The 27,868-nt window shown below is 43.9% G+C and overlaps 2 protein-coding genes across 3 annotated transcripts in view; one reads left to right on the top strand and one right to left on the bottom strand.

Moving 5' to 3' along the window:
• SDR42E1 (short chain dehydrogenase/reductase family 42E, member 1) overlaps window positions 1-8,824 on the bottom strand; it is a 31,466-nt gene extending 22,642 nt beyond the window's left edge. The window contains exon 1 of one of the 2 annotated variants that reach the window (XM_033127088.1): window positions 8,741-8,824. The gene's annotated coding sequence lies outside the window, so the exon portion shown is untranslated. Of the gene's footprint in view, window positions 1-7,785; window positions 8,039-8,740 lie in introns of those variants that run through there. The other variant, XM_033127090.1, reaches the window with a different exon arrangement.
• Window positions 8,825-9,160: 336 nt separating this feature from the next.
• Window positions 9,161-27,868, top strand: part of HSD17B2 (hydroxysteroid 17-beta dehydrogenase 2) — a 48,337-nt gene continuing 29,629 nt past the window's right edge. The window contains exon 1 of the mRNA XM_033127086.1: window positions 9,161-9,428. Coding sequence (XP_032982977.1) covers window positions 9,161-9,428 — 268 coding nt within the window. The remainder of the gene's footprint in view (window positions 9,429-27,868) is intronic.

Genomic DNA, 27,868 nt, shown 5'->3' on the forward strand with positions numbered 1-27,868 from the left:
GTCAGTTGCTAAAGGTTTATGTGTGATTATCAACCAGACCACTCTTAACTCAGCCCACGGCGACTGTGACTTATTCTTGTTTCCATCCAGATAGAATCAGTGGATGGTTGAATGGCAACTCTTATGCAAGTAGGTAGAAGCCCTGGTTAGAGCTATCGGTGGCTCTCGATCGCTAGAGGCGTCAGGCCCAAGCCAGAGTTTCCCCTATTTCTGTTTTGCAGGTTGGAGGGATAGGAGCACAGGACTAGGAGCAGGAGCATTCGGGGATAGTACTCCCCTGTGATAAATAGGCATGTTATTTAGCCAGCAGAGGGGTCTGAGCTGTGGCAGAGGCCGGTGAGTGGAGCACGTTGTCATCCCCCCGTGATGGGAAGTGAAGCTCTTACTGTAACTGGCAGTTCTTTACTAAGAGCCTCCACCTGCAGGAGCACCGTATACACTGCCAATAATTGCTGTTCTGTCAGGATGTACCTGATCTCTTGCCCTCTTTTACAGTTGGGACCAAAAGCCAAGGGATACTCACTCTCTTTTTTTTTTTTTTTTTTTTTTTTTTTTTTTTTTACCATAATGCACAGCCCAGGCCTTCCGGAGAAACTGAAACATCTAATTCAAACGGCATTCCCACCTGGGATTCCAAGAGTTATCATCTGTTTAACCAGCATTTTTGAAGGCAGCCTATTGTTGAGCTCCTCAGTCACATATATATTCCTTCTTAACTAGGTGATAAAATGAGCAAAAGCATTGTGCTAAAGGAGGTATGAAAGTTCACCAGTACCCCCGAATTCCTAGAAAGCCTGTGCTTCTTTTATATTACGTGGTATGGGGTAGGCTTGTACTTTGTCTGTGACAGTCATATGACTCCCAAAAACCTTACTGTGGTGACTGGACCTTGAATTTCCTGTAGCTTCACTGCCCGTGCTCTCTGCTGTAGGTGGTCCAGGAAAGCCTGCAAGGTTTTCTGTAGCAGAGACACATCTTCACAGGTCAGCATTATGTCATCGGTATAAAGAGGCCATTCAACTGAGGTTGGGAAGGAAAACAGTGACAGGTCCTTAGCCACTGTCCCATGGCATGTGGTGAGGCTAGGTAAATAGCCTTGAGGGAGCACTTGGAAGGTATACCCCAAGTGGGACACACATTTCCTAACAGTTTCTTTGTCACTGTGAGGGCATCAGCGACTGAGACAAGGAAATGCTTCATCTCATCCAGAAAATAGATGTACAAGAACAAGAACATGTTAACAACACATACGAAGTGGCAGTTGAATGAAGTCCAGCTTACACGCACTATGTGAATGAAGGAATGCAAAAATGGAAATATGGGGTTTGTTAGGGAGCCTGTAAGAACCAAGTGGCCGTCTTGGCTTTCCCACAGCCCTGATGATTTACTTCATTTACAGCCATTGTTTACCCATCTTATTTTCTCTGATTTGGGAGCAAACTGGTTGCCGTGTTACAAAGATATCAGGATGGCAAAAGTCGGGCAATGAGGGGTCATTTTTGCAGAAACAGAATGGACTTTATCTACACATGCCATATTTTAGTGACAGTTTTTATGTCAGGATATCTCAGATTTCCAGGATCTTCACATTATTTTTTGAACACCTGTCCTTACACAAATACAACATAAGAAAAAAAAAAAACAACTCAATGTCACTATATTTGACAATGTACCCCCCCATGTCATTTCAATACACCAAACAAGTATAATTAGTGTACTATTAGGTTGGTGCAAAAGTAATTGCGGTTTTTGCAATTATAACCTTTTAAACCACAATTATCTTTGCACCAACCTAATACTTCTCATTTAGAGGGAGAGAAAACAAATCATTTGAGGTATTCCAGGGGCCTCCTGGAACACCCTAAAGCCATTTCCAGGTCCCAAAAAAGACTCTAATTTTGCATCAGCTTACTTTTGATATTTAAATTCATGTACTTAATTAAATTCATTCCAATCTTATTTAGCTTAACCACACAAAATTTCTTTTCTCAAGAGACCTTTCCACAAAACTTTGACAACTTTCTTTTTACATTTAGATTTTGCCCTGTTTTTCCCTCTTTCCCATTCTGCAACAACCAGCCTCACTTCAGGACAAAATTACTTTCCTTTCCCTCAAAAAACAAACAACAACTAAAGTCTTTATACCTTTTTTACTGAGCTCACATACTCCCCCCTAAGAACACAATGAGGGAAATATTACTGTTATCTGCAGTGCACAGACGACAGAGCCTAAGGAGATGCTTAGCAGCCGGACTTGAGAGCTGTAAAGGAGCAAGGATGGAACCGCATCAGCCTTTCACATATACAATGCACACACACAGAGTCATATACATACACATCTGCACACATATATGCATACACACGTGCGCACGAACACATACATGCACCTACCCCCATAGATACACACACCGCAAAAGCCCGGGTTGTACACCGAATTCTGATGCTCATTGCCCTCATGAATCTGGTCAAGTACTGTCCCCTCTCTGTTCCTCAGGTTCCTCACTGCAAGTTGAGATAAATCAATGATCATCTGCTCTTGTGTCCAGGTACCCCGGGGCTGCCGCAGTCATGATGGAAAAGCCCAGCATGGTGGTTGCCTGCCCTCATCTCAGCTTCCACCAGGACAGCTAAACTTGCCTTTGCTTTATCAGCCTTTGCTTTATTTCATTTGCACAAAAGGGTCCATGGCTTAAAAAATTTGCAAATGAGCAGACTGCAGAGTCCCAGGAGAGAGGGTCAGCCTGAGAAATCTCTCCAGGGGCCGGCAGGGCCAAGGGGCCTCAATGAGCAGGGAGGTGAGCAATCGACGCTCTTGGTGTTCCTTGTACAGCCCTCTTTGGTGCCCCCTCCCCCTGCTACCTCCCAGCTTCTAGCAAAAGTCTGTTATACACAAGAGCCTTGTCTCACTGGGGCTGTGGAAAACTGTGAGGCAGGACCGCTAAAGGAAGTGCAGCCTGTCCGAATTTAGCCCTGTGCTGAGGCCAACCTGCTGGTGGCTCAGTTGGGTACAGAACAGGTTCTGAGCTCAGAGTCCTAAGCAGCAGCCTGAAGGGAATTGCTAGGGCGCAAGGGAACTGAATTGCTGCTGGTGGCAGCCAGAACTCTCTGGACCTACTGGAAGCAGAAAAACCAAAAAAAGCAGAAAAAGTTTTAGGAGAAATGTAAATCCCCCCAAATCCTCCAAGATAATGTAGATGTTCTGTGTGAGGCGTTAGGCCTGCAGCCTTAGGAGAGAGAAGAAAAGTCCTGGAAAGCCAAAGACTTGGGAGTATTCAGGTCATTTATCTGTGTATACATAAAGCATCAGGGTTATAGAGGAATATTTAAATCTTTCTTACTGAGATTACAAAACTCCTTGACAGAAAGAGAACAACCTCATAATCTGTGCTTAAACATAATTATTTAATTTAAAGAAAGGAGAGTGCATGTTTGTGCGTGTGTGTGCGTGTGTGTGTGTGTGTGATTGACTTTTCCATTCTTGGTGTGGTTATTGCCCCTTGCTATGGTGAGTGCTGAAAAGAGATGGGGATGGAAAATACATATATATATATATATATACACAACTGTACTGAAAATATTGTTTTTCGTTCTGGGCCCAGCCTTTCCAGGGGAGATATAAGTAATTGAATACCATTCTAAGAAGGGCCAGGCTGCTAATATCAACGTAAGGACATGCAAACCTGTAGAGAATCTTTATGAGTTTATTTGAGCCCAAACTGATGACAGTTGCTGGGACGCAAGATCTCAAATGCTCCCAAGAATGACAGTTTGCAGTTTCTTTTATGCATTTGGAATTAAGGAAGGAATGTAAGGAAGTTTACATGAAGGTGGGGGAAAACAAAGCCGCGGATTGGATTACAGGATGGTTAATAAGATTATATGCTCTCTTGGGAGTGGTTACTACTTATTTCAAAGGTGTACTAACCTAGATGCACAATGGGCAGGGCTTGCTAATGGCAAAGATAAGCCTTTTTCTAAAAAGCTGTGTGCCTGGGCGTGACTCCCCACCATGACCAGTTAGGAATTTATGATCAGATCACCCTGTGAGGTTACTTTTCATAGAACCTCTTTTTTGTCCACGCTAAGGATTCTTGAAAATTGACATATAATAAACGAGATCTGACCTGTTTGGAATCGGACTCTGCCTGGTAAGTGTAGAGTTGAAACATCTTTACCCTACAATGTTTCAATGACAGAAAAAATGACTTAATCCAACTCTAACTTCTGGTTGTTTTCTCCTGGCTCTCCTCCCCACCACACTGTTTGAAATAACATATGTAACATTTGCACAATTATAATTTAACATTTAAAACACGAGTCATCACCCCAAATCTTGAAAACACTAACAAAACCTGTGTTACCAGAAAGCCCTGATGTCCCTGAGATGCTCTGTTATTTCTTGTACTGCCCTGCCCACATCTTAAAGTTTAGGTCATCCTGACATCAACATTTGGTCATTCTCTACTTGGTGAATTATTCCATCACCATGCTACACTCACCATAGCAAGATATTCTTCAGTTATTGCAACACAATGATTTTTTTTTTTTAACGTTTGAACTCTTAAAAATGTGACTGTTTCAGGCACTTAGCACCAGAGAAACCATTCTACCGTACATATGGGGCCATTGAGAGAACCTAGAACCATCATCCTGGAGAAGGTAAGGCATGATAGCAGTCCTCAAATATCTGAAGGAAATTGGGGCTAGATCTGGTCTGTGTGACTCCAAGTGGGTAAGGAAAGACAAATGCCACAGTCGAGCTCTTTCTAGAAGAGAGCTTTCTGATACCCTCGGCTGTCCTGAACTGGAAAGTCCACTTGTCCTGACAGTGGACTAGATGACCACTTGGTGGAGATGTTACAGAGAGAATCCCCATTTTAGATAGGGAATTACTTCTTCAAATTCCCTTCTAAACTCAAGATTCACTGATTCTAAGAAAGTATACATCCTAGGATTCTCAGCTTCTTTTTTTCCCCCAGGTTGGGAAATCCTCTCTTTTGGGTAAGATATTTTGTGTTCAGAAGGTACCTTCAAAAAGGAACGAAGCACCATATTGACCCCCCACTGGCATCACTAGCAAGAATGAACTGATCCAATTGGCTCCTTCCCCTTGAAAAGCTAAGAACCAGCAATGGGACATTGGCCAAAGAGGGATGGCTGAAGGTAGCTCTAGGACAAAACGATGGGGACAACAAGGAGACACAATTCAATTCAGACTTCTGAATTAAGTCTTCATTGAGAGGCAGAGCAGCTACTCTAGGACCAGGACCCTGAAATTCTCAGGCAAAGGAATGCAAACATATGGGGCTCAGAAGGTGTTGGGCTAATTCTCACCTAGGAATTCTGCAACTCCATCTTTGTTTCCAATTGGTAAAAAAAAACACCTTCCTTTCCACCCCCACCCACCCCCACTAGTCACTGCTCCTGTGGCAGTTACTCCTGAGAGCTCCCCAAGATCAGGAATTGGGTCCATTTATTCACTGCTGAATTCCTCCTTGTCTGGCAAAAACCTGCCACCTACAAGGCACTCATTAGAGACCTTCTCCTTCCCATATTTATTCAACAAATATTAATTAAGTACATGAAATGTGCCAGGCACTAGGCATTTGGTGTATAGCACACAAACAACAACAACAAAACAGATACAATTCTTGCCTTCGTGAAGTTCGTAGTCTAGTAAGGGAGACAGGAAAACCCTAAAAATGTAGAATGTACAGAATTATGCATTGAGCTAAGTGCAGCAAAGGGAATTAATAGGGTGTGGTGACAGAAGCTACTCAGGTTAGGTGATGTGGCGCTGACATTCAAGCAGATGTGTGAAGGATGGCCGGGGGAAGGGGGGAGGAAGCTGGCAAGAACCACTCCCTCTGCCCAGGAGAAAAGGGCCTTAGCCCTCTTGAGGCAGTGAGTACTCCTAACAATGAGAAATGTGGCTATTGTCCTGCCAGACATAAGGCAAGAATTATGCCGATCACTTTTAGAAACGCCAGGGCACTGGGCTTCCTTTAGGGTGGGGAGGAAACTGAGGCTCAGGAAGGGCAGGTAACTTGCTCAATGCTTCACAGCTAGTAAGTGGCAAAGTCAGGATTTGAACCCAGTTGTGTGAGGCTGTAAAGCTCACCCTCTTAATACTGTGTACCTCCTTCCCCATCAGAGGGCAAGGACCATCCTTACCTAGACTTCTACTTCACAGCAGCGTTTGCGCTCTCCTTGGGAGCGCCAGAACTGAGCAGCTAGGAAGCAACGTGGGCTGCCACCAGGAGATTTTTTTCATCTCTGGTGGTGTGGGCCCATCAGAAAACCCACCATGAGTGTTTGACCCCAACTGCAGGGTCAGAGCCACTGACAAAGTGCTGAGGCCCCCACATAGAGCAATGACTATCCTGTATCTTCACCTGGAAAGCTATCTGACACCTGGTCTACCTTGTCTGAATCCTCCTGGCTGGTGAGGCCAATAGCCTGACAGAGGTACCTGCACCTGCGACAGGTGTACTCATGGCTGACAGGAGTAAATGAGGTTTGTGGGGGAGAGGGAGATCTCAGGGCTAGCCAAGGGGAATTCTAGATCCTTCTCCCTAAGCTTTCTGGCCTGGAGCTAGCAACATCTCCCCACCTCAGCTGTCCATGAAGCTGGGAGGGCAGACAAGAGGTGCCATGGCCCCATGCGAGACCCCTTAAATGACTTTGTCATCACCCCTCGTAGTCCCACAAAACAGTATGTTTCACACCCAGCCTCCCGCTCCCTTTGGGTCTTGAAATAGCCCTGAGCCCAGGTTGGCTCCCTTTACAGCTGAGCTGGCCAAAGAGTGACTCACCAAAGGCTCATCTGAGGCCAGAGACAGCTTCCCAACACCCAGTGCAAAGCGCTATCTACCTTCTTACATCATTGTTTGCTGGGTACATTTCTCCCGTAATCCTGCCTCCTCCAGATCATCTGTCATTGCAGTCCTCTTCCCTCTCCTCAATTCGTGCTAAGTTCAGCCACATTTGAGGACAAGTCAACATTTCATTTGGGCACTTTATTTTACTCTTCTTGCTCTTCCTGAGAAGGGAAGCAGAGTGTGCCACACCAAAATATGCTTCTTGGGGATATTGATTATTTTAAGCTTGTGATTTTCAAGAAACAAAAGACTCAGGAAAAACCCTTGACCTTTGCCCTAATTGCCCAAAAGAATTTAGGCAGGGGACCTGCTTCAGGAAAGGAGCCTGTTATCATAGATAACTATAGTTTAATAGAAACTGTTGTGTGACAGGCAAGGAGGAACCCAAAGTTCTCTCTGTGTCCCATTGTTAAAGGTGGCCCAGCCAACATTTATTTACCAAACATTTGCTTTTCCATCTCCATGTGAATTGCCTTTCTCCCTTTTGAAGTCCCAGACAACAACCCTCCTTCTCCTTAGCTCAAGATGGCATCTAAGACTTAACTTCCCGATTTGCCCTACAGTCTCATATTCTTATGGAACACCCATGTGTACTCGTATATACGTAATGCAATTTGGTTATGTTCTCCGGTTACTCTGTCTTATGTTCATTTGGTTATTAGTCCAGCCAGAGAGCCTGTTCTGTCTAAAAAAAAAAAAAAAAAAAAAACCCAAAAAACAAATTGCTGGCAGTTATGAAGCTCCTTCTTGTGTTCCAGGCAGGATATGTTAAGTGCTTTCTCATGGTATTTTTATTATTTTACAGCTGAGGGGTGGGAGTCTAGGGAGGTGAAGTAACCCACCCAGGACAACCTAGTTAGTAAGTGGCAGAGCTACGATTGGATTTGAATATAGATAATCTGACCTTAAAGTGAGAACTCCAGATACAGCAGTGTCCAGCTTTTGTTGGAATTCTCCATCCCTCCCTGCCAGGTGCTGGGCACAAACACGGCATGCTGTAAGCCCAGGTGGTTTGGCGCCCTCTTGGGACAGTCAGCTTGTTGCTGACTCTAGTAGTTACAGCTCTCTAAGTCCTGGCTTTTAGTAAATCATGGGTGTGGATCCAGATTCATTACTTATCCTCTCCCAGCCTCCATTTTCCTCTTTCTAAAGTGAGTGTAATAATATCCACCTTGAAGTGTTCCCTAAGGTTCCAATGAGGCGAAGGTAAGGGAGCACTAGTACATACCATTCTGATTGGCTTTTATTTTTTGCCTAAGACAGGCAGTAGAATAGAATGGTTAACAGCATAAAGCTCTGAAACAAGGCTGCTGGACTCCACTGTCACGGGATCTTGGGCAAGTCTCTTAACCTCTCTGTGCCTCAGTGTTCTCACCTGTAAAATTACTACAATAATAGAACCTACCATCCTAAGGTATTCAAAGAGACCAAGCATGTTGATTGTCGCGTGCCAGTGCCTGGAGCAGAGACTGGCAGAGAATAGGGTTTCAACGCAGAGAACGAATGGATCAGTAGCTAAACATGGCACAGAAAAGTACCAATAGATATGGGCCATTATCAGTTGTGTTGTCATCGTTATCTCACCCTGGCATCTCTCTTTTCTGACAAGACCAAAGCACTACATCTGCCATAAATCTCTTCCTCTTCTTCTATATTCCCTCTCCACTTACCCTTTAGCCTGGCTCAGGTAGCAGGAATCCTACGGACATAGACAAAATCAGCGACGCCTTCCCCTTCCAGAGTCGATCTTCCAAACCTCACCAGTTGCCTGGATTCATACACACGCACACACACACACACACACACACACACACACACACACACACACACGTCAGAACAAGTACTGGACACAGACATACCGTAAACTCCTAAAGGAGAAGCATGTTTTCCTACGAGCTGGAGATGTTGTAATTCACAGCTCAGATTGAATCTGTCAATAATTATCCAACTAGTTATCTCTCCAGAGGTCATTAAAAAACTAATGCATGTTTATTGTGGATGAGAATACGTACGTGTCACGTGTGCAGTGGGTGTGGGGGGAGCAATCAAATAGGAAGTGCTTTGGTATTTATATCATACTGCACGCTGGTTTACATTACCACTAGGAAATGTGTGCCTGTATGAGTATGATTAATCCAGGCTCATTCAAAGCGTGCTGAGGCTGTTTCCCCCCACCACCTCTCCCTTTTTGTCTCTCCGTTCATACAACCCAGGCTGCTTCCAAGCCAGCCTTTGCCCACTTGCCCTGTGCACAAAAAGGTGCAGCGGAGTTTCTGAGAATGAGCACTGTCTTCTCTGAGACAGCATGGCTCTGCCTGGCTGTCACAGCAGCGCTGGGAGGACTGGTTCTTTACAAATTCAAGAAGAGGCCAGGGCAGGTGGGGAGAACGGTGTTCTGCCTGGCAGGCTTCTGTGGCGGGGCTTACCTGCTCAGCCTGTCCCTCTTCTGGGGCTTGATTCTCTTCTCCTTGTCATGTTTTCTCGTGTATGTTTACTTATCTGGTCAAGAATTGTTACCTGTGGATCAAAAGGCAGTGCTAATCACAGGTAAGTGGACGGCGCTGCGCTGCGATTCTCATTCGGGGCAGAATCTGGCACTTGCTGTGCCTCAGCCGGACTTTTTCAAATTTGGTTTAAAAATTCAACACTTGGCATGGAGTGAATGAAAGCACATCCCCCAAGTGGCTTTCACGACATTGCTTTGGTCTGTTTTCTTTAGGAGCTGCATGTGAGAGGAACGGGGAAGGTGAAGTGGACCTAAGCCATGACTTTGTTGATCTCCCAGGATAAATACTCATAAGCAAACCTGCATATTTCATGTGTTTCCTTATATCCAGTCCCCTGGGTTTAAATGGAATTTTGTTCTGGGATTAATTTTTGGCTGTATTCTAGACCTTGGCTCTTATTCCCTAAATATGCAAGGAAGCTTGTAAAGCCAGGTTATCTTTGTACTTTTCTGTGTTTTTTAAATATTGATGGGACTCACTAGGTTTAGAAACTTTGCAGTTTGCCTGGCTGTTGTCCAGAAACTTGTGTCTCATTTCAACCTTTGTCTTCATATCTGTCATTAGACCCCTAACGTTCCTTAATTGGATCAAGCTGGCAGTGAGTCCAGAAGGCGACTGCTTGTTAGCTGAGCTGCCAGCATTTTTTCTTCTGTTGTGTTTCTTTTTCCGCTGCAAGTGTGAGGCCAAATTAAATTCCCGTGGTTTGTTAAACCGGTTTGTTTGGTTGTGAAGTTTGAGCTTGGATTGGGTTTTAGGATTTGGTAATTTAGGATTACCCAGTATTATCTCAACCCAGTAAATTCTGCCAACGTAAGGAAATCAGCTGCAGAATTATTTGCTGGCTTGTTGTTACCCCACACCCAGTGGCTATAACCTGCTAGGGGTGAAAGCAAGCATGGGGTGTTGATGGAAGCAAATCAGGGATTTTCTCAATTCATGGAGAAATGGACTGTAAAGTGTCTTATCTATTTTGCCTTTTACTTTAATCCAACAATTAAATTCTCTCTTAAAATGAAATGCAAGTTGGCACATGAGTTTAGAAGTGCTATGGAAAACAAATTTCTTCAAAAACAACTTTAACAACCAGAAAAAAAAAACAAAACACAGTTCAAAGGTAAAAAATAAACTCAGTTGATCAATGGGATGTTGACCTACATGAATGTCTTGTATCACCCGGACTCATGCAGCTAGAAGACTGGCTGGGTTTTCTACTTTTTTACTGGAATTTTCTGGGTGGGCTGGGTGAAAAGCTGTAATAGCGGTCTACGTCTTTCTGTCCTGTGTGTAGTAGCAAGTACAAATGGTTTTCAGAATAATTGCCGGTTGAATTTATTTTTAGTACTTTTCCACTTGTGAGAAAAGCAAGGACAATTAAGCATGTTAGAAAAAAAAACAAAAAAACAATGCCATGATTACAACTAATGTGACATGATCTCCTGGAGGTCCAAGTATTCCTGGGCAATCAATTTCAGGGAGCAACACTTCTAAGGCTAGTAAATAAGAATACTAAACCTTAGGAAACCTCAGGCAAACTTCAAGGTAACTGAGAAAACAAGAATCCTCTCTGGCTTATTTATCTTGTCAGTATTCTTCCCCCTCTACTTCTGCAGATGTAGGCAATCAGAAATGCTGTCAAATTACTGACCTAAGTCAGTTAGTCCACATCAGCCACTGAAATGTCCTGACTTGTGTTTAGTGGTATGTAAAATGACTGATTCTCTTAGGCAACTCAAGCCCAATGACTAATCCCTCAGCGAAAGTTTAGAATTAAGAAAGGAATGACATATGTTTTAGGGTAAGTAAAATGTCCCCATCAGGTTCTTTGTCATTTTAATGAGGAATGCCATAGGTTCAGTGTAATTCTAGAGGTTTCAAGATCTTTGTACTAAGTGGAGAGATTTAAAATGAATTCATTTAGTTAGATCAGAACTCAAAAAACATAAGTCACCATGACTTGGAATAACCTTTGTGTCAGGTTGGCTTATGTCATTAATTGGTACACATTTTAGTGTGTGGGGGGACTGGGAGAAATGCGGCAGTGTATATCAAAGCTCATAAATATCATTCCTTTATTTGATAATTCAAGATATGGAAATTTCTCTTAAAGAAATAATGTGAAATATGGAAAAGGGGTAGCTGTCAAACAAAATGGTATATTCACAAAGTTGTTCAGCACAATCTTATTTAAAATAGTGAAATAGCAAAAACAGTCAAAATGGTGACAAATTACAGTATATGCCCCGGGTGGAAGAATGAGCAACCATTAAAAATGACAACCACAGGACTGTGTTACACCATGGAAAACTAAGCTAAAGGAAAGCATGCAGGAGATCCAGGTGTTTGAGCAAGACTGCAACCATGTCACATGAATTAAAAAAACAAACAAAACACACACACACAATAAACAAGCACTGGAAGGAAATCGTTTGTGAATGATTGGATTAGGGTACTTGGATCTTTTCCCCCCTAGATGTTTTTCCTAGAATTTCTCTAATATTACTTCTATTACTTATATAATAAAAATATTTTTAAAAGGGATCACATTAAAAGAGTGAAGTCCATTTTAGTGTCTAATTATGGACCCAGGTATAGGAGAATTACAAGGACAAGTTAAAAAAAAATAAGGTTTTTTTTCTTTGAGTCACTTAGTTTATCTTGCTAAGATATTCCAAGATGTTTTGTCTCAGAAACATATGCGTGTAATTATAGTAAGAAGACGAAATAAGCTAGCATAGAGTGTCTGAACACATTTGTCTTCAAAGTACCTGAAGCTACAGGGACCCTTCCATTTTTAAAATGACGATAAAATTAATGAAGATCAGGCCTGTGTGACTGCAATAGAATGTCAACCACAATTTAGTGGGAAAAACCTTTGAAGTATGTCAGGCTTGAGTTTGAATCCTGTATTTACATTGTCTTAGGCTAGGTTCTCCAGAGGCAGGCTTGATGAGGATTTGTGTTGTGGAGGAGGAAGAAACTTTCTTCTACCTTCAAGGTTCTTTTGGTTGGTCTAACAATCAAATCTACATGAGACAGATTTACAAGAGAAAATAACCAAATTTAATTACGTGTGCATATATGGGAACCCCCCACACATGAGAGGTTCAGGGACAGAAAATTAAAATGAAGTGTATATGGCATTCTGAGCTAAGGGTGATGTAAGGTGCTTTCGGGCCTTCAGAGGGGAGTAAGGTCCTTGCAGGATGATAAAAAGGGTAGATGTTCAATACTAAGTAGCTTTCCCTACCCTATAGAGAGGTCATAAAAAATTATTTCTGGTGACAATTCTTATAATGTATGGCCAAGACCCCTCATTTAAATTCTTTAAAGGAAAAGGAAAAGTTTCTCGTGAGCCTTCAGGGTCTTGATTACCTTCAGCTCAAAATAGTTCCCATGCCAAAGTGGTACATTTTAGGGAGATCATTTTAGGGATCCCTACAGTGTGAGTGAGATTTATTGGGAAAGTTTCCAAGGAACACCGGGCCTAGAGTAGGAAAGATAGACCAGGAAGGGGCGGAGGCCACATGGGGTGCAGCATCAAGGGAAGTCCGCTGAGGGTCACGTTGGCTTAATGGCTGGAGGCAGTAGGGGTCACACATGGGAGCTGTCTCCATTGCCCACCAGGGAGCTGCAGTCTTTATGCCCTCACTCCTGTCAATCGTTAGTTAAGGGCTGTCAGCCCCACCCCTCTCAGAGGTAGGGAGAAGGGAAGACTTAAATTCCAGGCACTTCTGGCTCTCCTTGGCCACTGGCTAAGTGAGCTCCAGCTTCCTGGACAAACCCTCAGACAAAGTCACAGGGAATGGCTGTAGGGAGTGAAGCACACTATGGCTTAGAGTGCACCAAAATGACTAAGGGATCTAGGGCAGTATGACATTATCCACTACAACCTCTTCCTAGCTGTGCGATCTTTGGTACCCAGTTTTGGGCTTTTGAACTTTTGTTTTCTTCTCTGTAAACTGGGAATCATCACACACACACACACACACACACACACACACACACACACACTCTTATACATGGAATTAGTGGATGGGAGACAGGGAGAGGAGGAGGAAGAAGGGAGAATGGGAGGGAGGGAGGGAGAGAGAGAGAGAGAGAGAGAGAGAGAGAGAGAGAAAGAAAGAGAGAGGGAAATGTGATCTTTGTGTACTGGGATGGTGAGGGGAAAGGTTGGGGAGTGGGGTTAGGGAGGACAAAAAGAGAACAAAGAGGAAAAAAGGCTGACAAAGAAATGGAGAAAACAAACATACATTTATTCATTCAACAGCTGTTTATTGAGTTCTCAGTACGTGCCATGTATTGTCCAGAAGCAATGGGGGAAGGAAATTAAAGAGTTGTTATGTTGTCAAGTGATGGGATCAAAGTTCCTTGTTTTCCTTGACCTTGGTCCACATTCATGGGGGTTACTCCCTCCTCCTCTGAGGATGTGTGTTATACTTCTTCTGCCTACCCTTTGAGCTCGTTAGAAGATGCAAAGTTCACTGTGGTTTGCGGCCCTCAGTCCTTTCATTCTGGCCCCTCCAGTCTTTCTCACTCATCTTGTGTGTTAACTACCAAGTTAGCATCTACTGTGAGCAGGGCATCCACTTGGAGGGCATCACAGTCCAATGGAAGAGATCTGGCCATACCTAACTCTGTATAGCCATGCAATGGGCTACAGAGGGCACCTCCAGGAGGATTCCCCAAAAGCCATGGAGCTCAGGGGTGGATACAGCTCCAGTGTAGAGGAAAGGGGAAAGCTTGACAAAGGAGGGGCCTCCTTAAATTAAAAGGTAGCTTTCTAGAGGAAAACTAAGAAGGTCTTCCAGGCTAATTGGTTTTAAAACTTGAGTTGAATAATTTATTTATTTATTTATTTTAATTAGTTTCAGGTGCACAAGACAAAGTAATACTTAGACGTTTATCATTTATATCCCTCACATTGTGTGAACCCCCGTCCCCCCCATCCACTATCCCTCTGACATCGCACAGAGCCATTACATTTCCACTGTCTCTATTCTTAATGCTGTACTCCGCTGAGTTGAATAATTTTTAATTGGAATTTTTGAAACTGGGTACAGTGGAGGATGGATCAGGCAGGGAAAGAAGGATCTGTTTTATGTGAAGGTCTTTATATTATGCTCTAAACAAAAGGTCATAGGTGGTTGGTGACTCCTTCTGGGACCTATTAAATAGTCCGGTTAAGGTTCTAAAATTTACTATTGGCATCAGCTTGGGATTTGGGCTCCTTTGGATTTAACACTAGATTATTGAAATGGTAAACATTGACAGCACTGAGAGAAATAACATCTCTGGGCTCAGAGCTTTACACACATTTTATATCTGATTTTCACAATTCTAATAACAAACATCTTGTGATTGAAGGAATTATATGTCCAATCACTAACCCCAGATCAAACCCATCTACTACTCAAAGCCATGCTCTAAACCACTGTCATTATCAGTGTTATAGCCACGGTTACTAGTAGCCTATAAAAGTGTCCAGGATCTAAAATGTGTCCACTCAACTGGCAAGGAAATATTGAACATCTATTATGCGCACAAGACTCTGCTTGATACAGACCTTGGCAATTGATTGGATGCAAGAGATGCAGGTGAGAAAAGATAAAATGAAGGGACCAATGGCAGGGATAGGGGTGTTTGAAAAGGGCGATGATTTGAGAGTACAACTGACAAGTTTGAATTTAAGGGCAGTGAGAGGGGGCAGTGCAGGTGGAAAGCCATCGGCAGATGGAAATCGAGAACTAGACCTTGGTTAGTTTGGAGAAAAAGACTGGAGAAACACAAGCAACAAAGTGATGGTTAATGGTGCCAGGGAAGAAGTCCTTGAAGTATATAATAAAGAATCATTACAGTCTGCAGGGAGCCTATAATCCAGTCTATCAGAATTTTTTACATGTGTACATATCCTTTTATAATTCACTTTAAGCTTTACCTTAGCCCTCTACAGAGAAGCATAGAAAGGTCTAGTTAACCTGGGTAATTTTGTAAAAGTTTGAATAGTGATTTTATTAGGCATTCTTGATGAGGTGTTTTGGTTGGGGAAATTCTCATGGAATGAAAGCCCCTTCCCCCTTATACGTTGCAAGCAGTATGAAGGCAAGGACCAGCTCTCCTTTATGACCATGTGCCCCTTCTCAGTCTCTGAGCACATTAGGCCCAGTACAGTTTTAATGAATGAATGAATGAGCCATAAGTAAAACAACCAAGCTGGTGACATTTCCTCCCCTTTTTGTGGTCCTTGGCTGGACGCAATGGGATTGTCCCAATCTGCTCACTTGCTTAGTTCTTTTTGCTGGGGTCACCTTATCTCTGCCTGTTCTTTTTGCTGGAGTCACCAGTGTGGAAAGGACAGAGTGACACAACTGAGCTCTGGAGGCCCCATTGTTCTGCCCTGAATTGTTGGCTTGCTGTGGACATGGCTTTGTGATGACTTGGTTCCAAGTGTGCTTCTGCATATCCAGGATGTGGCACAAACAGAACATCCTCTGGCTCTCAGCAGGCTGCTTAAATTGCTCTCCTAAGGGTGACTGGTGCCCTTCTAGTCACCAGAGTTTGATTTCCATTCCATGCCTTCTTGACATGGCCTCGGTTGCCTTCCAGAATACAGCAATTCCATGCATTCTCTGTCCCTTGACCTTCCAGGTTCTTTTTCCTCCCCCGCCCCCAAGGTGGCCCCTGTGACTCTGTCCTTAGCTCTCTTATCTTGCCACATTCTTTACCATTTAAGTCCTACCTGCTCCTGTGGTAACAATGGATTCTATGTAGTTTTGTGTACCTGACACTCTTTTGACTTCCTGATTCATAGTTTCAGGATTTTAGACTGAAACTTTAAACTTGGCATATTTTAAAATAATCTTATCCCATCACCTAATCCTCTTTCTTAACTTCTCGGGTTCTCAGCTTTTCCCTAACTCTGTCTATTCCACCTCTTTCCCACCCCTGCTTCCACTTCTTTACATCAACCATTTTCTGCAGGTTCTTTCTATTCTTTGTTGGTAATTTCTTCATGGGTTCATCTTCCTCTGTCTACCCCCCTGAATGCCAGCATTCCGTATACCCCACGTTTCCCTGTGCTTTCCTTTAGGACCTATTTACAGCTTTCGTGCCCTACCATAGTCCTTTCATTTCCATGGATGGCATCCCTTGACATCTGTATTCTGGGGATGGTCAGTCTCTACACCTTGCCCAGACTTGTTTCCTGCACTCTGGATCACATATCCTTCGCTTCCTGAACGTCCCAGGGTCCACATATCTCAGACTGCACTCTCTAACTTCCCCCTAAGTCCTGCCATCAGTCCCATATCCTCTTCTCTGTTGATGGCACTAGCGTCACCCACCCCATCTGCCTAAGTCAGAGATTTCACAGTCAGTTTTGAATCCTCATCTCAATTAGCCCAAATCAAAAACTTGAGAGTTATCCTTGACTCCTCTTTCACTGCCTCACCCAACCAGACATTTCTTCATAACTCAATGACCTTCCCCTACGTCTTGATTCTCTCCCTTCCTTTTTTATTCCTGACGCTACTTCCTTTGTTCAGAGCTTCCTTGTGTCTCATTTGGACTATCGTAATAGTGTCTCGGTTGTTATCCCTGCCTCTCATTTCTCCACCCTTACTCTGTAGCCAGAAGAATGCTTTTCTAAAATATAAAGCTAATCAATCCACATTCCCCTGTTTATAAAATCCTTCTATAGCCCCTCATCCCTATAAAGTCCAAATTTCTCGAGTGCAAAGATCCTTGACAATGGAGGTCATATGGTATATTTCCCCCAAACTCCCAGGAAAGTTCTAGATACCTATCAGCTCTTCAAAAAAGTTGTATGCTATCCAAGTATTGTACTAAAAAAAGATATTACTACCTTTAAAGTCAAGAGCTGCCAGGGATGTAAAACCCAAAGTTTTCAGCAGGACCCCTAATACAAACAAGCTCTTACCTCAAAAAATGATAAAAATGTGTCCTTGTCTACACCCCCAAGGCCCAAACTGCCGCGTCCATTTGTGTAGGTCAGTATCTGAACCTTGATCACCCCATGATTTTGGAATCCCCTGTTTATGCTTCTAAAGATGAACCCTTCCCAGATGTTTCTCCTTCATCCCATCCCCTGCCTTCCAATTTTTACGTTCAATGCTGGGCCCTCAGAATCAGGGATTAGACTCGATCATAGGTTGTCAATATACGGGGTCCGACAATTAAGTTCGTGAACTTTCCACCGTATAAGTGCATCGTGTGTGACAGGACACGGCATGGGCAAAGGTTCTGAAGCAAAGCAAGAGACACCAAGTTAATAGGTGGATGGTTCAGACAGTTCTGTTGTGCTGAACCAAATGGAGATAAACAGATGACTGGGAAAGAAAAATCAGTAAATCCAGGTGCCGAAGAAGACAAGATGGGGTGAGGTAAGCAGGGGGCATGAGGAAGTCTAGTGCAGAGATGGAGTAGAATGGGGGAACTTGTTTGGTTTGGCTCATCGAGGGACCCCCTGGGGCTTTCATCCCATCCACCATCGTCACAAAACAGCATCTCCTCTTTAACACAGGATTCACTACATGCAATACTCTGGTAATCCCTGACTCCCCCTTGCCCACTGGCTCACGTCAAAACATCCTTCCTCTGTGTTCAGCCAACTCCCATGGACTTTGTGCCATAAACAGGACATTGAAAAGATACGTGTCCACTGAAAAACAATTCTAAAACTCAAGAACAGAAGCCATGATGAACATTGTGTTGAATGCCCTTTGTGTACAGAGGACTCAAGGTCCAGGGACTGGGCCAGATGCTTTTTAATTTGACAGAATGCCCAACACAATCTTAGATTGAATAGAACCCAAATTCTACTCGTATGGACAAAAGGCTCTGATAGGTCAGTTGAAACACTGGAGAGCGATCCGAGTTTCAATGAATCCTATGTTTTAAAGATGCATATCTACTGAGGTCCCGTGGCCTCCAGAGTCAAACTAAACCTGGGCATCAAGAAGGGGATTAGAAACAAAATCAAAACTATGTTCCTCTCTTGAAACAAAGCCATAATGGATGTCTATCTAAGTGTAGCTCTGGTCACTGTCATTCAGGGTGGGAAGTAGAGTGCAGGGGTTAAGACCACACACTTCATACAATGACTGATCTGGCTACCAGCTCGGGCTTTGCCACTTAATAGCTTTCTGACCTGGGACAATTTAATTAACCTGTCTGAACCTCAGTTTCCTTCTCTATAAAATGGAGATAATTATATTACTGACCTCACTGGGATTGTTGCCAGCATGGAATCAGACAACACACAAAGGGCAACTGAGATGGTAACTTTCATTCTTAGCCAAACATGGCAGCATGAGGGTTGTGACAAGATAGTCAAAAGATGAGGTTGCTAAAATAGGATCCCTCTCCCCTCACCCCCCTTACCCCCCAGCTCTGGAAAGAGGAGAGCGAGCATGAGTGTAACAGGCCCTGGAATACGAGATGGAGGGAGTCACTTCCTGAGAATTCTCCCACCCAACACACACACTTTTTCCCACTTCAAGTTTGAGAAAAGCTTCTAGAATAAGCCACAGGAAGTGTGTGTTGACATACAGATAAACCAATTAGTCTTTTTAGGGGAGCATCTTGTAGGGACAACAATGTAGGGGGTTAGGGTTTCATGGCATCCTGTTCCCTAGGCAGAGTCTGGCCACGTGCCAGGAATCTCCCCTGACCCACTCTACTTGTTACGGGTCAGTTATGATATTTGGGGGAAAAGTGGTGAGGGGGAAAGAGCATCTCATTCTGCCACTTTCGGTTTTACATTAAGTCATAGCTGAACTTTATTTCAACTAACCATCTCCCAAAGCTTGAATGCCCTTTTCAGGATCATCCATTTCATCTACTGGGGTTGTTTGAATTAAAAAAAAGCTCTGTACCTCTTCAGAGAAATCATTCTATTTTTATACCATGCTAACAGTTATAAATATTTTCCTTATAATGGCCCAAAATATGCCTCCCTGAATCATCCATCAGTATAACAATTCTTCCCTTAGAAGTTACATAATCTAATTTAAGCACTCTTTTTGCATGATAGCCATTGAAAAGTGTGAAGACTATATCATATTATAGCCAAATCTGCTTTGCACTATATTTTCCCATTCCTTTTACTATACCTCCCATGGTCTGGCTTCCAGAACCTTCACCATTCTACTCAGCGTCCTCTGGACCATTTTTAGTTTCTTGACATTCCTTTGAGATGTTGACTCAGATTTAACATAGTGTACTATCTCGGTATGAGTGATACAAACCAGACTAGAACTAATGAAATGAAATCAGAAGACACTCACCGTGCCAAAAGGACTGTGCTAACTGATGAAGTAAAGGGCTGTTGTCTAAGGAGCAAAGAAAAAGTAGAAGCCGTGGGTGTCTCCGCTCTTATTCTATTTAGTTTACAAGACTAATATGCAATGCTATCGGTTGAAAAAGGCAATTTCCTTATAAAGCAAATCTTCAATGGCTTGTGGTGCCAGTTATGGCTACAGGATAGTTATGAGAATAAAATGAAATAAGGCATGCCAAATTCTTAACACTGTGCCTGGCTGCATAATACACAATCAGTGAGTGGTATGGAAGGAAATTGGAGAAGACAAAAGACATTAAAATAATCAGAGAGCATCACGATGGAAATAATACCAGCTATTTTCTGGGCTGGAACAAGTAGTCTCCATTATGAGCTCTTATTTCTTTGTTCCAGCCAAGTTAAATTAGATCTCTCTTTTTATGCCCCTTTCATCACCTTTAATCAACCTTCATGAGTATTTGTTTAATATCTTCTTCCTCCTAAAGTGGTGTTTCTTGACGAGGGGCAGTTTTGCTTCCCAGGGGGCTTTTTAGCAATACCTGAAGATGTTTTTTGTTGTCAAAACTGTGGGGGAAGGCACAGAACCATGCTACTGGCATCTAGTAGGTAGAAGCCAGGGATGCTGGTAAACATCCTACGATGCACAGGATGGCCCCCTCATCTCAAATGTTAGTAGCTCTGAGGTTGAGATACCCTAGTGTGAGCGCTCTAGATCAGGGTCCATATCCCTCTCATTGATCATGGTATCCCCAAGTGCCAGGTACAAAGCATGTCACATGATGGATGCCTAATGAGAATAATACATTGGTATTGAACTGGAACTTAAAGACTAGAACAGGTGTGAAATGTATTTTCTTCTGCTTTGAGTCCACGGAAGTGAAGAGCGCTGGGAGTTGTTTGGAAAGAAAGTTCGCAAAGGTGGTTGCAAATATTCCGTCTCCAAAGGGGTGGACGTGATGGAGCAGCCCTGGGGTTTCGCCAGGAGACTGATAACTGCTATAAACAAGAGAGTTTCAGAACAAAAGATCCGGCACTGCAAGTAACCCAAGAGCACCCAAGACTCTGAGCAGTTCATTGTTTTGACAGGTAGAATTCAGCCAACCACTGAAAAAGCAGAGACAGAATTTTAAATAGACACGAACTAGAGAGAGTTCCAGAGGCTACTCAGCCGACTGTGGGCTGCCATGCGCACAGAGAAGGTCTGTGCCTTGGGGCAGTGCCTCACGTCTGGTGGACATCAACAATCCCTGTGCCAGAAATCTGTGGAATTTTAATAGCTACTGATGCCTGTGTCCCTACTCCCAGAGCTTGGGTTTACCTGCTCTAAGGCATGTCACCTGAGCGTTGGTGTTTCATTAGAAACCAATGCATAGCCCTACAATGAGAATGAACCACAGCTCAATGTCTTGCATGAGCATTCCTCTCAATTCCTAGTCCCCAATTCCACTGGCTGCCTCAGACTTTACATGTCTGAATCGGAGCTCTTTACCTGGGACCCCCGCCTACCTGGCCCTGGCTCCGTCTTCCCCATATCGTCCCCACACTACCGGCACTCTGTGAAGACCAGAATCCTGAGAGTCGCCTTAATCCCTCTTTCTCCTCCTCCCCCTATGTGCTGTAATGGCTACTTACAGAATGCACCTTGCTACACCCACTGCTGTCCGTCACTACCTCTGCTCTAGTCAAAGCTGCCGCCATTTCTTCCTGGGCTATTCTCGGCCTCCGGGATTTCACTCTTGACACTCTAACACATTCTCTGGAGGGTAGCCAGAGCAGGTGTGGGGACAGAGTCCCAGAGAGCAGTTTCCAGGCTCTCGGCCTCATGTGGAAAGGTTCTGGGTAGTAGACGGCCATCAGCTGTGACTAGGTGGCCATCAGCCGTTACCGGTTAGCCATTAGCCACTGATATAACTGCCGTAGCTACGTTGGTTGGTTGTTTGGCAGAGGAGCAATGGCAGGTTGCAGATTGTGTGGCTCCTGCTTTCTGTGTCTCCAACCCAGCCACCAGCGATAATATAGTGGTGTGAATCACCTATCCATGGCTCCGTTGGTGTTCCTTTTTGGCCTCACCATATCCTGCATATGTGTGAGGAGCGGGATCAGAGACAAGGCATGAGATCTGGCATGACAGCGGGCCTCTCTGGTTTGACTTTCTACTGTAGACAACAAAAAGCCAAACTTTTGCCCAAGACCTGAGGCCCTGAAAAATCTGGTCCCTCTCATCTTACACCCTTTCCCGGCATTACAGCCTCAGCATATGTCATTCTTTTCCACCTGGAATGCTTGGAAGTAGGTGGAGCCCCTTTACAGGACTAGTTTCTTCACCTTCTTATCTTAGTTTAAATTAGGGTTTCTCAGTCTTGGCACCATTGACATTTTAGGCCAGAAAATTCTTTGTTGTCGGGACTGTTCTGTGCATTGTAGCAAACATGGCCTCTACTTATTAGATGCTTATGGCACCCCAGCCCCCCAAACTGTGACAACCAAAAAATGTCCAGGCAGTGCCAAATGTCATATGGTGGCAACATAACTGGCCAGTTGAAACACTACTGGTTCAGATAGTACCTTCCTGAGTAGGTGTTTCCTGGTGTCCAGATTTTAAGTCTCCAGCTGTTATTCTCAATCTGCATATCTTCTTTGCCACTTTCATAGCACTTTCCTCACCTTGAAATTAAATGTACATTTATTTATCTAGTAAGTATCTTTGCCCCCAGACACCACTCAACTTCCTGGACTATTTCTGTATTACAGCATCTATCACCGCTGCTGGTGCACAGTAGGTACCCAATGAACATGTGTTGAACAAATGTACACATGCATGAACAAATGCAGGAGCAAGTTGGGACTCTGGGGCATGCAGAGCCGTCCTCTTAGGATGAAAGATGACCTAGCAGAGCAGAAAGGGCATGGACTTTGGAGTCAGCAAGTTCTGGCTTCCTAGCTCTCCATGACCCGAGACAGCTTAATTAACAGCGTCAGTTTAGTCATCTGCAAAATGGGGATACTATCCTTGAGTGTCTGATTAGCTGTGTAGTCCTCCCTGCTCTCTCCCAGACCCCAGGTGATTGTGATACTCCTTCCTGTGCCCTTGGAAGCTGGTGCAGCTCACCATCATCAAGGACAGGAATCAACACCGTACTCTCAGTGCCTTATTTGCTGTGAAGCAAATCACAGATGCTCAGCCAATGACCTCTGTGTAGTGTGACCAAGGGTCAAGTTGTATCTGTGCTTTAATGATAGAGCCATGTCTGGTCAGATGAGATCATTTTTGTGGGGCTGGTCCCTTGGAAAAATGACCAATCTCACGTCCCTCCTTAGTGGGTCATGAGACTGGCGAGGCCGGGTCCCTCTGTGTGGTGGCCCAACGTTCAGGTGCATATTCTGGCTTCTTGCAGAACATGGGGATGCTAGGCCAGGGTCCTCTTAGCCTCTGTTTTCTCTGTCTTCTCCAGGCGTGGGGAATAATGAATTTGATATTGTCCAACTGTCTCTTAAACCCAGGAAACTGAGTGTGGGCAGGAATGCTCCCCTTTTCCTCCTTCGCCACAGAAGGAAACCTTCATATCTCCAAAATGGTTCTAGCACAGAGTTCTTGTGAGTAGACTTGCCAATGAGTTCCACTTTGCTCACCACCCAAGCTCTCTCAGCAGGTACCCCCTTGAGGTGTCCTACGTGCTCGGAAATCCTCAAGAAGCGGTTAGCCCCCATCCCAGTCCACTAGGCCAGTAAGTGGCATCACTGACATCTGACTCTAGGTCTTGTCCATCTCTCCATTTTCATGCTCAAAATCCACATTCCAGGAAACAGGAATCTTTCCCCCCCAGCCCGGGTAGGTTGGGCAGTTCAACCAAGACCACATGTGCTAGGGAAGGGGTGGCTCCCTCTCCAGTGTCCTCGCATTGTTGTACCAAAACACCTAAAGCTGGGTGGCTTAAAACAACAGAACAATTGTTTCAAGTGGTTTTACAGTTCTGAAGCCAGAAGTCCAAAATCAAGGTGTCAGCTGGGCCTCACTCCCTCTGAAGCTTCCAGGGGAGGATCCTTTCTTGCCATTTCCAGCTTCTGGTGGCCCCAGGTGATCCTTGGCTTGTGGGGAGCACAGCTCTAATCTCTGCCTCCATCTTCACATGGCTGTCTTCCCAATGTGTTTGTGTTCAAATTTCTCTCTTCTTATAAGGACACAAGTCATACTGGATTAAGGGCTGACCCTTCTTCAATATGACCTCCTCTTAACTAATTCCATCTGCAACAACCCCAGTAAGGTCGCATTTTGAGGTACTGGGGTTGGGACTTCAACATATCTTTTTTGGAGGGGACATAATTCAACTTATAACATTCCCCACACCAAAGTAGGGTCCTGTTACCAGAAAAAGAGGAGATAGATGTTGAGCAGATGTGCTGGCTACAGGCAAATCTACCCTGCATCCACCCTTCTCCATCCATCTTCCCCACTCTGCTCTCTATCCTGGAGGCCGAGCTCAGCCAATGGGGCGCACAGGCTACAGGCTGGAGGAAGGGAGAATCGTGACATCAGATTACGCCCCCTGACTCCCTTCCAGCAGGGTCACCATGCACTGCTTAACTCCCTTGCCTAAAGGCTATCGTTCATTCTCTCCAGATTCCAGTAACAAATCCCTTCCCTTGCCCCTTTAGGCCTAGGAAAAGAGATCCTGACTTTTACATGTCCGGGGGTGTCCCACTGTCTTCGGACTCTTCCCACACCCTTTATTGAATTTTCTTTCAATTAGCCAATTTGCCATTTCTTTACTCTAGGGAATACTGCCTTTTATAGCAGCAAAAACAACAGATGTCCACTACACTTCCAAGAAATGTTTGTTCTACTGTTATTTCCCAATTAAATAAACATTTTGCTAAATGACAGCTCTTGGTTATGACTTACGCTTCTTGGTGTTCCTCTGCTGTTGCAACTAGTCGTAACACATTAACTAAAAGAGCTTGCAAGAATTTCTTTTCCTCCCAGCACAGGCTTTGGCTGTGTGGCTCGTGCAGAATTCAGCAGGAGCCCACAACGCCCATGCAAGCCAGGGAGTTAGGGACCTGGCCTGCATAGAAATGAAGCCAAGCCCAAAACATCAAGAGCAGGGGAGATTTGGAAGAAGCACAAGTTCCAAACTGGTTAAGACTGACACACCCATGTGCAGCATCTACAGAAGGGATAAGAGATCATTGATATCATTTACCATTCTTTTTTATTTTCTTGAGTTAAAAATGACAATGACAGAGATTGCAAACTGAGACAACAAATACCAGCATAACAGATGATAAATTTAGCAGGACTGCAGCAGTCCATAGAGCCAGCCATGGACGCAGAGTTCCCCACCGGACTGTAAACCCGCTGAGGGCAGAGACTGGGTCCACCTCAGTCACCATTCTACTCTGAGCACCCAGCCCAGTATAGGGTACAGAGAAGCTGAGTAAACTAATGAATGAGGTATTATTGGGGAAGGGGAACAGGACTTTATTGGGGAACAGTGTGTACTTCCAGGCCTTTTTTCCAAGTCAAGTTGTTGTCCTTTCAATCTTAGTTGTGGAGGGTGCCGTTCAGCTTCAAGTTGTTGTCCTTTCAGTCTTAGTTGTGGAGGGCGCAGCTCAGCTCCAGGTCCAGTTGCCGTTGCTAGTTGCAGGGGGCACAGCCCACCATCCCTTGCGGGAGTCGAAACCGGCAACCTTATGGTTGAGAGCCCACTGGCCCACTGAGAATCGAACTGACAGCCTTCGGAGTTAGGACCATGGAGCTCCAACCACCTGAGCCACCGGGCCTGCTCCTGAATGAGGTATTTTGGTTGCAGCTGGCTTCTAAAGATGTTCTAAATCAACTCTGAGATTGCGCACAGAGAAAACTTGACCTTGTGTGCTATTGCCCCTGGGGAGAAAGCTTCATCTCAGCTTGCTGCTAGGGAACCAACACATGGTAGACATGGAGCCTGCCCAATGGTCACGGTATCCCCTTTGCATCATGCAAGGGAGGTTCTAAGCTAGGACACATAATCATAGATAGAAGTTTTATGTTTTTATTTAATTATTCAGTGGTTCCTGATAATCTAAGTGACTCAGCTATCAGGAAGAGTCACCCTGCCCTGTTAGGTCAAGATATCATCTGCTTGAGTTCCTGTGAGAGATCCATCCATGTCTTCCACAAAATGTTTGCAAATTCTCAAGCTCATCTTGCTCATCTTTTTCCAGGTCACCTTGACTCTGATTTCTAGTGAAGGTGAACTCTTTGTTTACCCTGCTTTTAGTCAAAACATGTAAGAGCCCCCTTTTCTTAATTACTCACCCTCAACACACACACACACACACACACACACACACACACAAGTTATGCATATGGATGAGTTGGAAGTAGTAAGCTTTCTAGAAAATATTTCCAGGGTCTTCTGTTATAGCAGACATTTTAGATTTTAGACTGCCCAAATCTTTTTTTATATCTTACTTTTTTATTGAGCTGTAATTCACATACCATGAAATTCACCCTTTAAAGCATACAATTCAGTGGTTTTTAGTATATTCATAAGGCCATGCCACTGTCACCACTATCTGAATTCTACATTTTCATCGCCCCCAAAAGAAACCCGTAACCATTAGGAAACTGCCCTGTTCTTAAAATGTCACTTAGTCATTTCCACCAACTGGACTTCTCAGCCTCATGACATGTGGCTTTCCTTTCCCACCCCTGCTCATCTCTTTGGTGTGTTACCCTTTCTCCTTCCCCGTTAGAGTCTTTAGTGGGAGGCAATGGTATATGGCAGTGCTGTCCAATAGTAATATAACATGAGCCACATAAGTCATTTAAAATTTTCTGATAGTCACCTTTGAAAAAGCAAAAAAGAAACAGATAAAATTAATTTGAATAATATATTTTTAATGCAATATACCTGAAGTATTATTTCAACACGTAATCAGCATAAAAGGTATTAATGAGGAATTTTTCATGATACTAAATTTTTGATGATTTGTTTGTTACTTCCATGATCTGCCTCCTCAAGGCAGGTCCCTCCCTTCCACCTGAGTCATTCATCCCAACACTCATTTTCGTTTCTTTGTAGCACTTACCACAGCTCATGATTTTCTTTTTTGTATCGTGCATGTGCTGTCTGTATTTCAGACTGGACTGTAAACTTGGTAAGGATGGTGCTATGGACAGAATTGTGTTCCCTGTAAAATCATATGTTGAAGCCCTGACCCCCAAATGTGATGGTATTTGGAGATGGGGTGCATGGGAAGTGATCAGGTTTAGCTGAGGTCATGAAGGTTGGGCCCTCATGATGGGATCAGTTTCCTGATATGAAGAGATACCAGAGCACTCTTCTCTCTCCTCTCTCTGCCATGTGAGGACACAGTGATGAGGCCCACAGTGAACTCTCTTCCTGTAGGCCAGGAAGATAGCTCTCACCAGAATGTGACCATGCTGGCATCGTGGTCTCTGATTTCTGGCCTCCAGAATTGTGGGAGAATGGATTTCTGTTGTGTAAGCTATCCAGTCTGTGGTATTTTGTTATGGCAGCCTGAGCTGACTAATACAGATGGGGATCACATCTATCTTCCTCGCCCGTATATCCCAAGTATGTAGCACAGTGCCTGGCACATAATATGAGCTCAATAAAAACTTATTGGTGAGTGAGCCAATGAATAAATAGACATGGATGTCAAAAATTAGCAAAGTGTAGCAATAGCTACTTAGACAATTCACCTAGACTATCATCCACTGGGAAATTTCTTTTCTGGGGACTGTCACCAAACTTGGAGATTGTTCTCCTGGGAATTGCCACAAAATATAGATTTGCTCATAGCCATGGTTCAGGCAACAAATACTAAAACTCAGTCCTCGTGTCTGTGAAATAAACAGATTGACCCTTGGACCTGTTAATTTATTCAACAAATACAGAGTACCCAGTGTATGCCAGACCCTATCCTAGCTGCTGGAGAGTCAACAGGACACAAAGCAAAATTCTTGCCTTCATTGAGTTTACATTCTATTGAAAGAGACAAATATTTAGAAATTCATAGACCAATTATAATATAGTATCAGTGGTAGAAACAATGAAGAAAAATACCAAGATATCTTGGGTAAGGTATTTAGTACAGTGTCTCAACTATCAATGGTAGCTTTTTATATCACTCTACTTATTCAAATTACG

Source organism: Rhinolophus ferrumequinum, chromosome 15 (assembly GCF_004115265.2).
Source record: "Rhinolophus ferrumequinum isolate MPI-CBG mRhiFer1 chromosome 15, mRhiFer1_v1.p, whole genome shotgun sequence".
Taxonomy (NCBI): Eukaryota; Metazoa; Chordata; class Mammalia; order Chiroptera; family Rhinolophidae; genus Rhinolophus; species Rhinolophus ferrumequinum.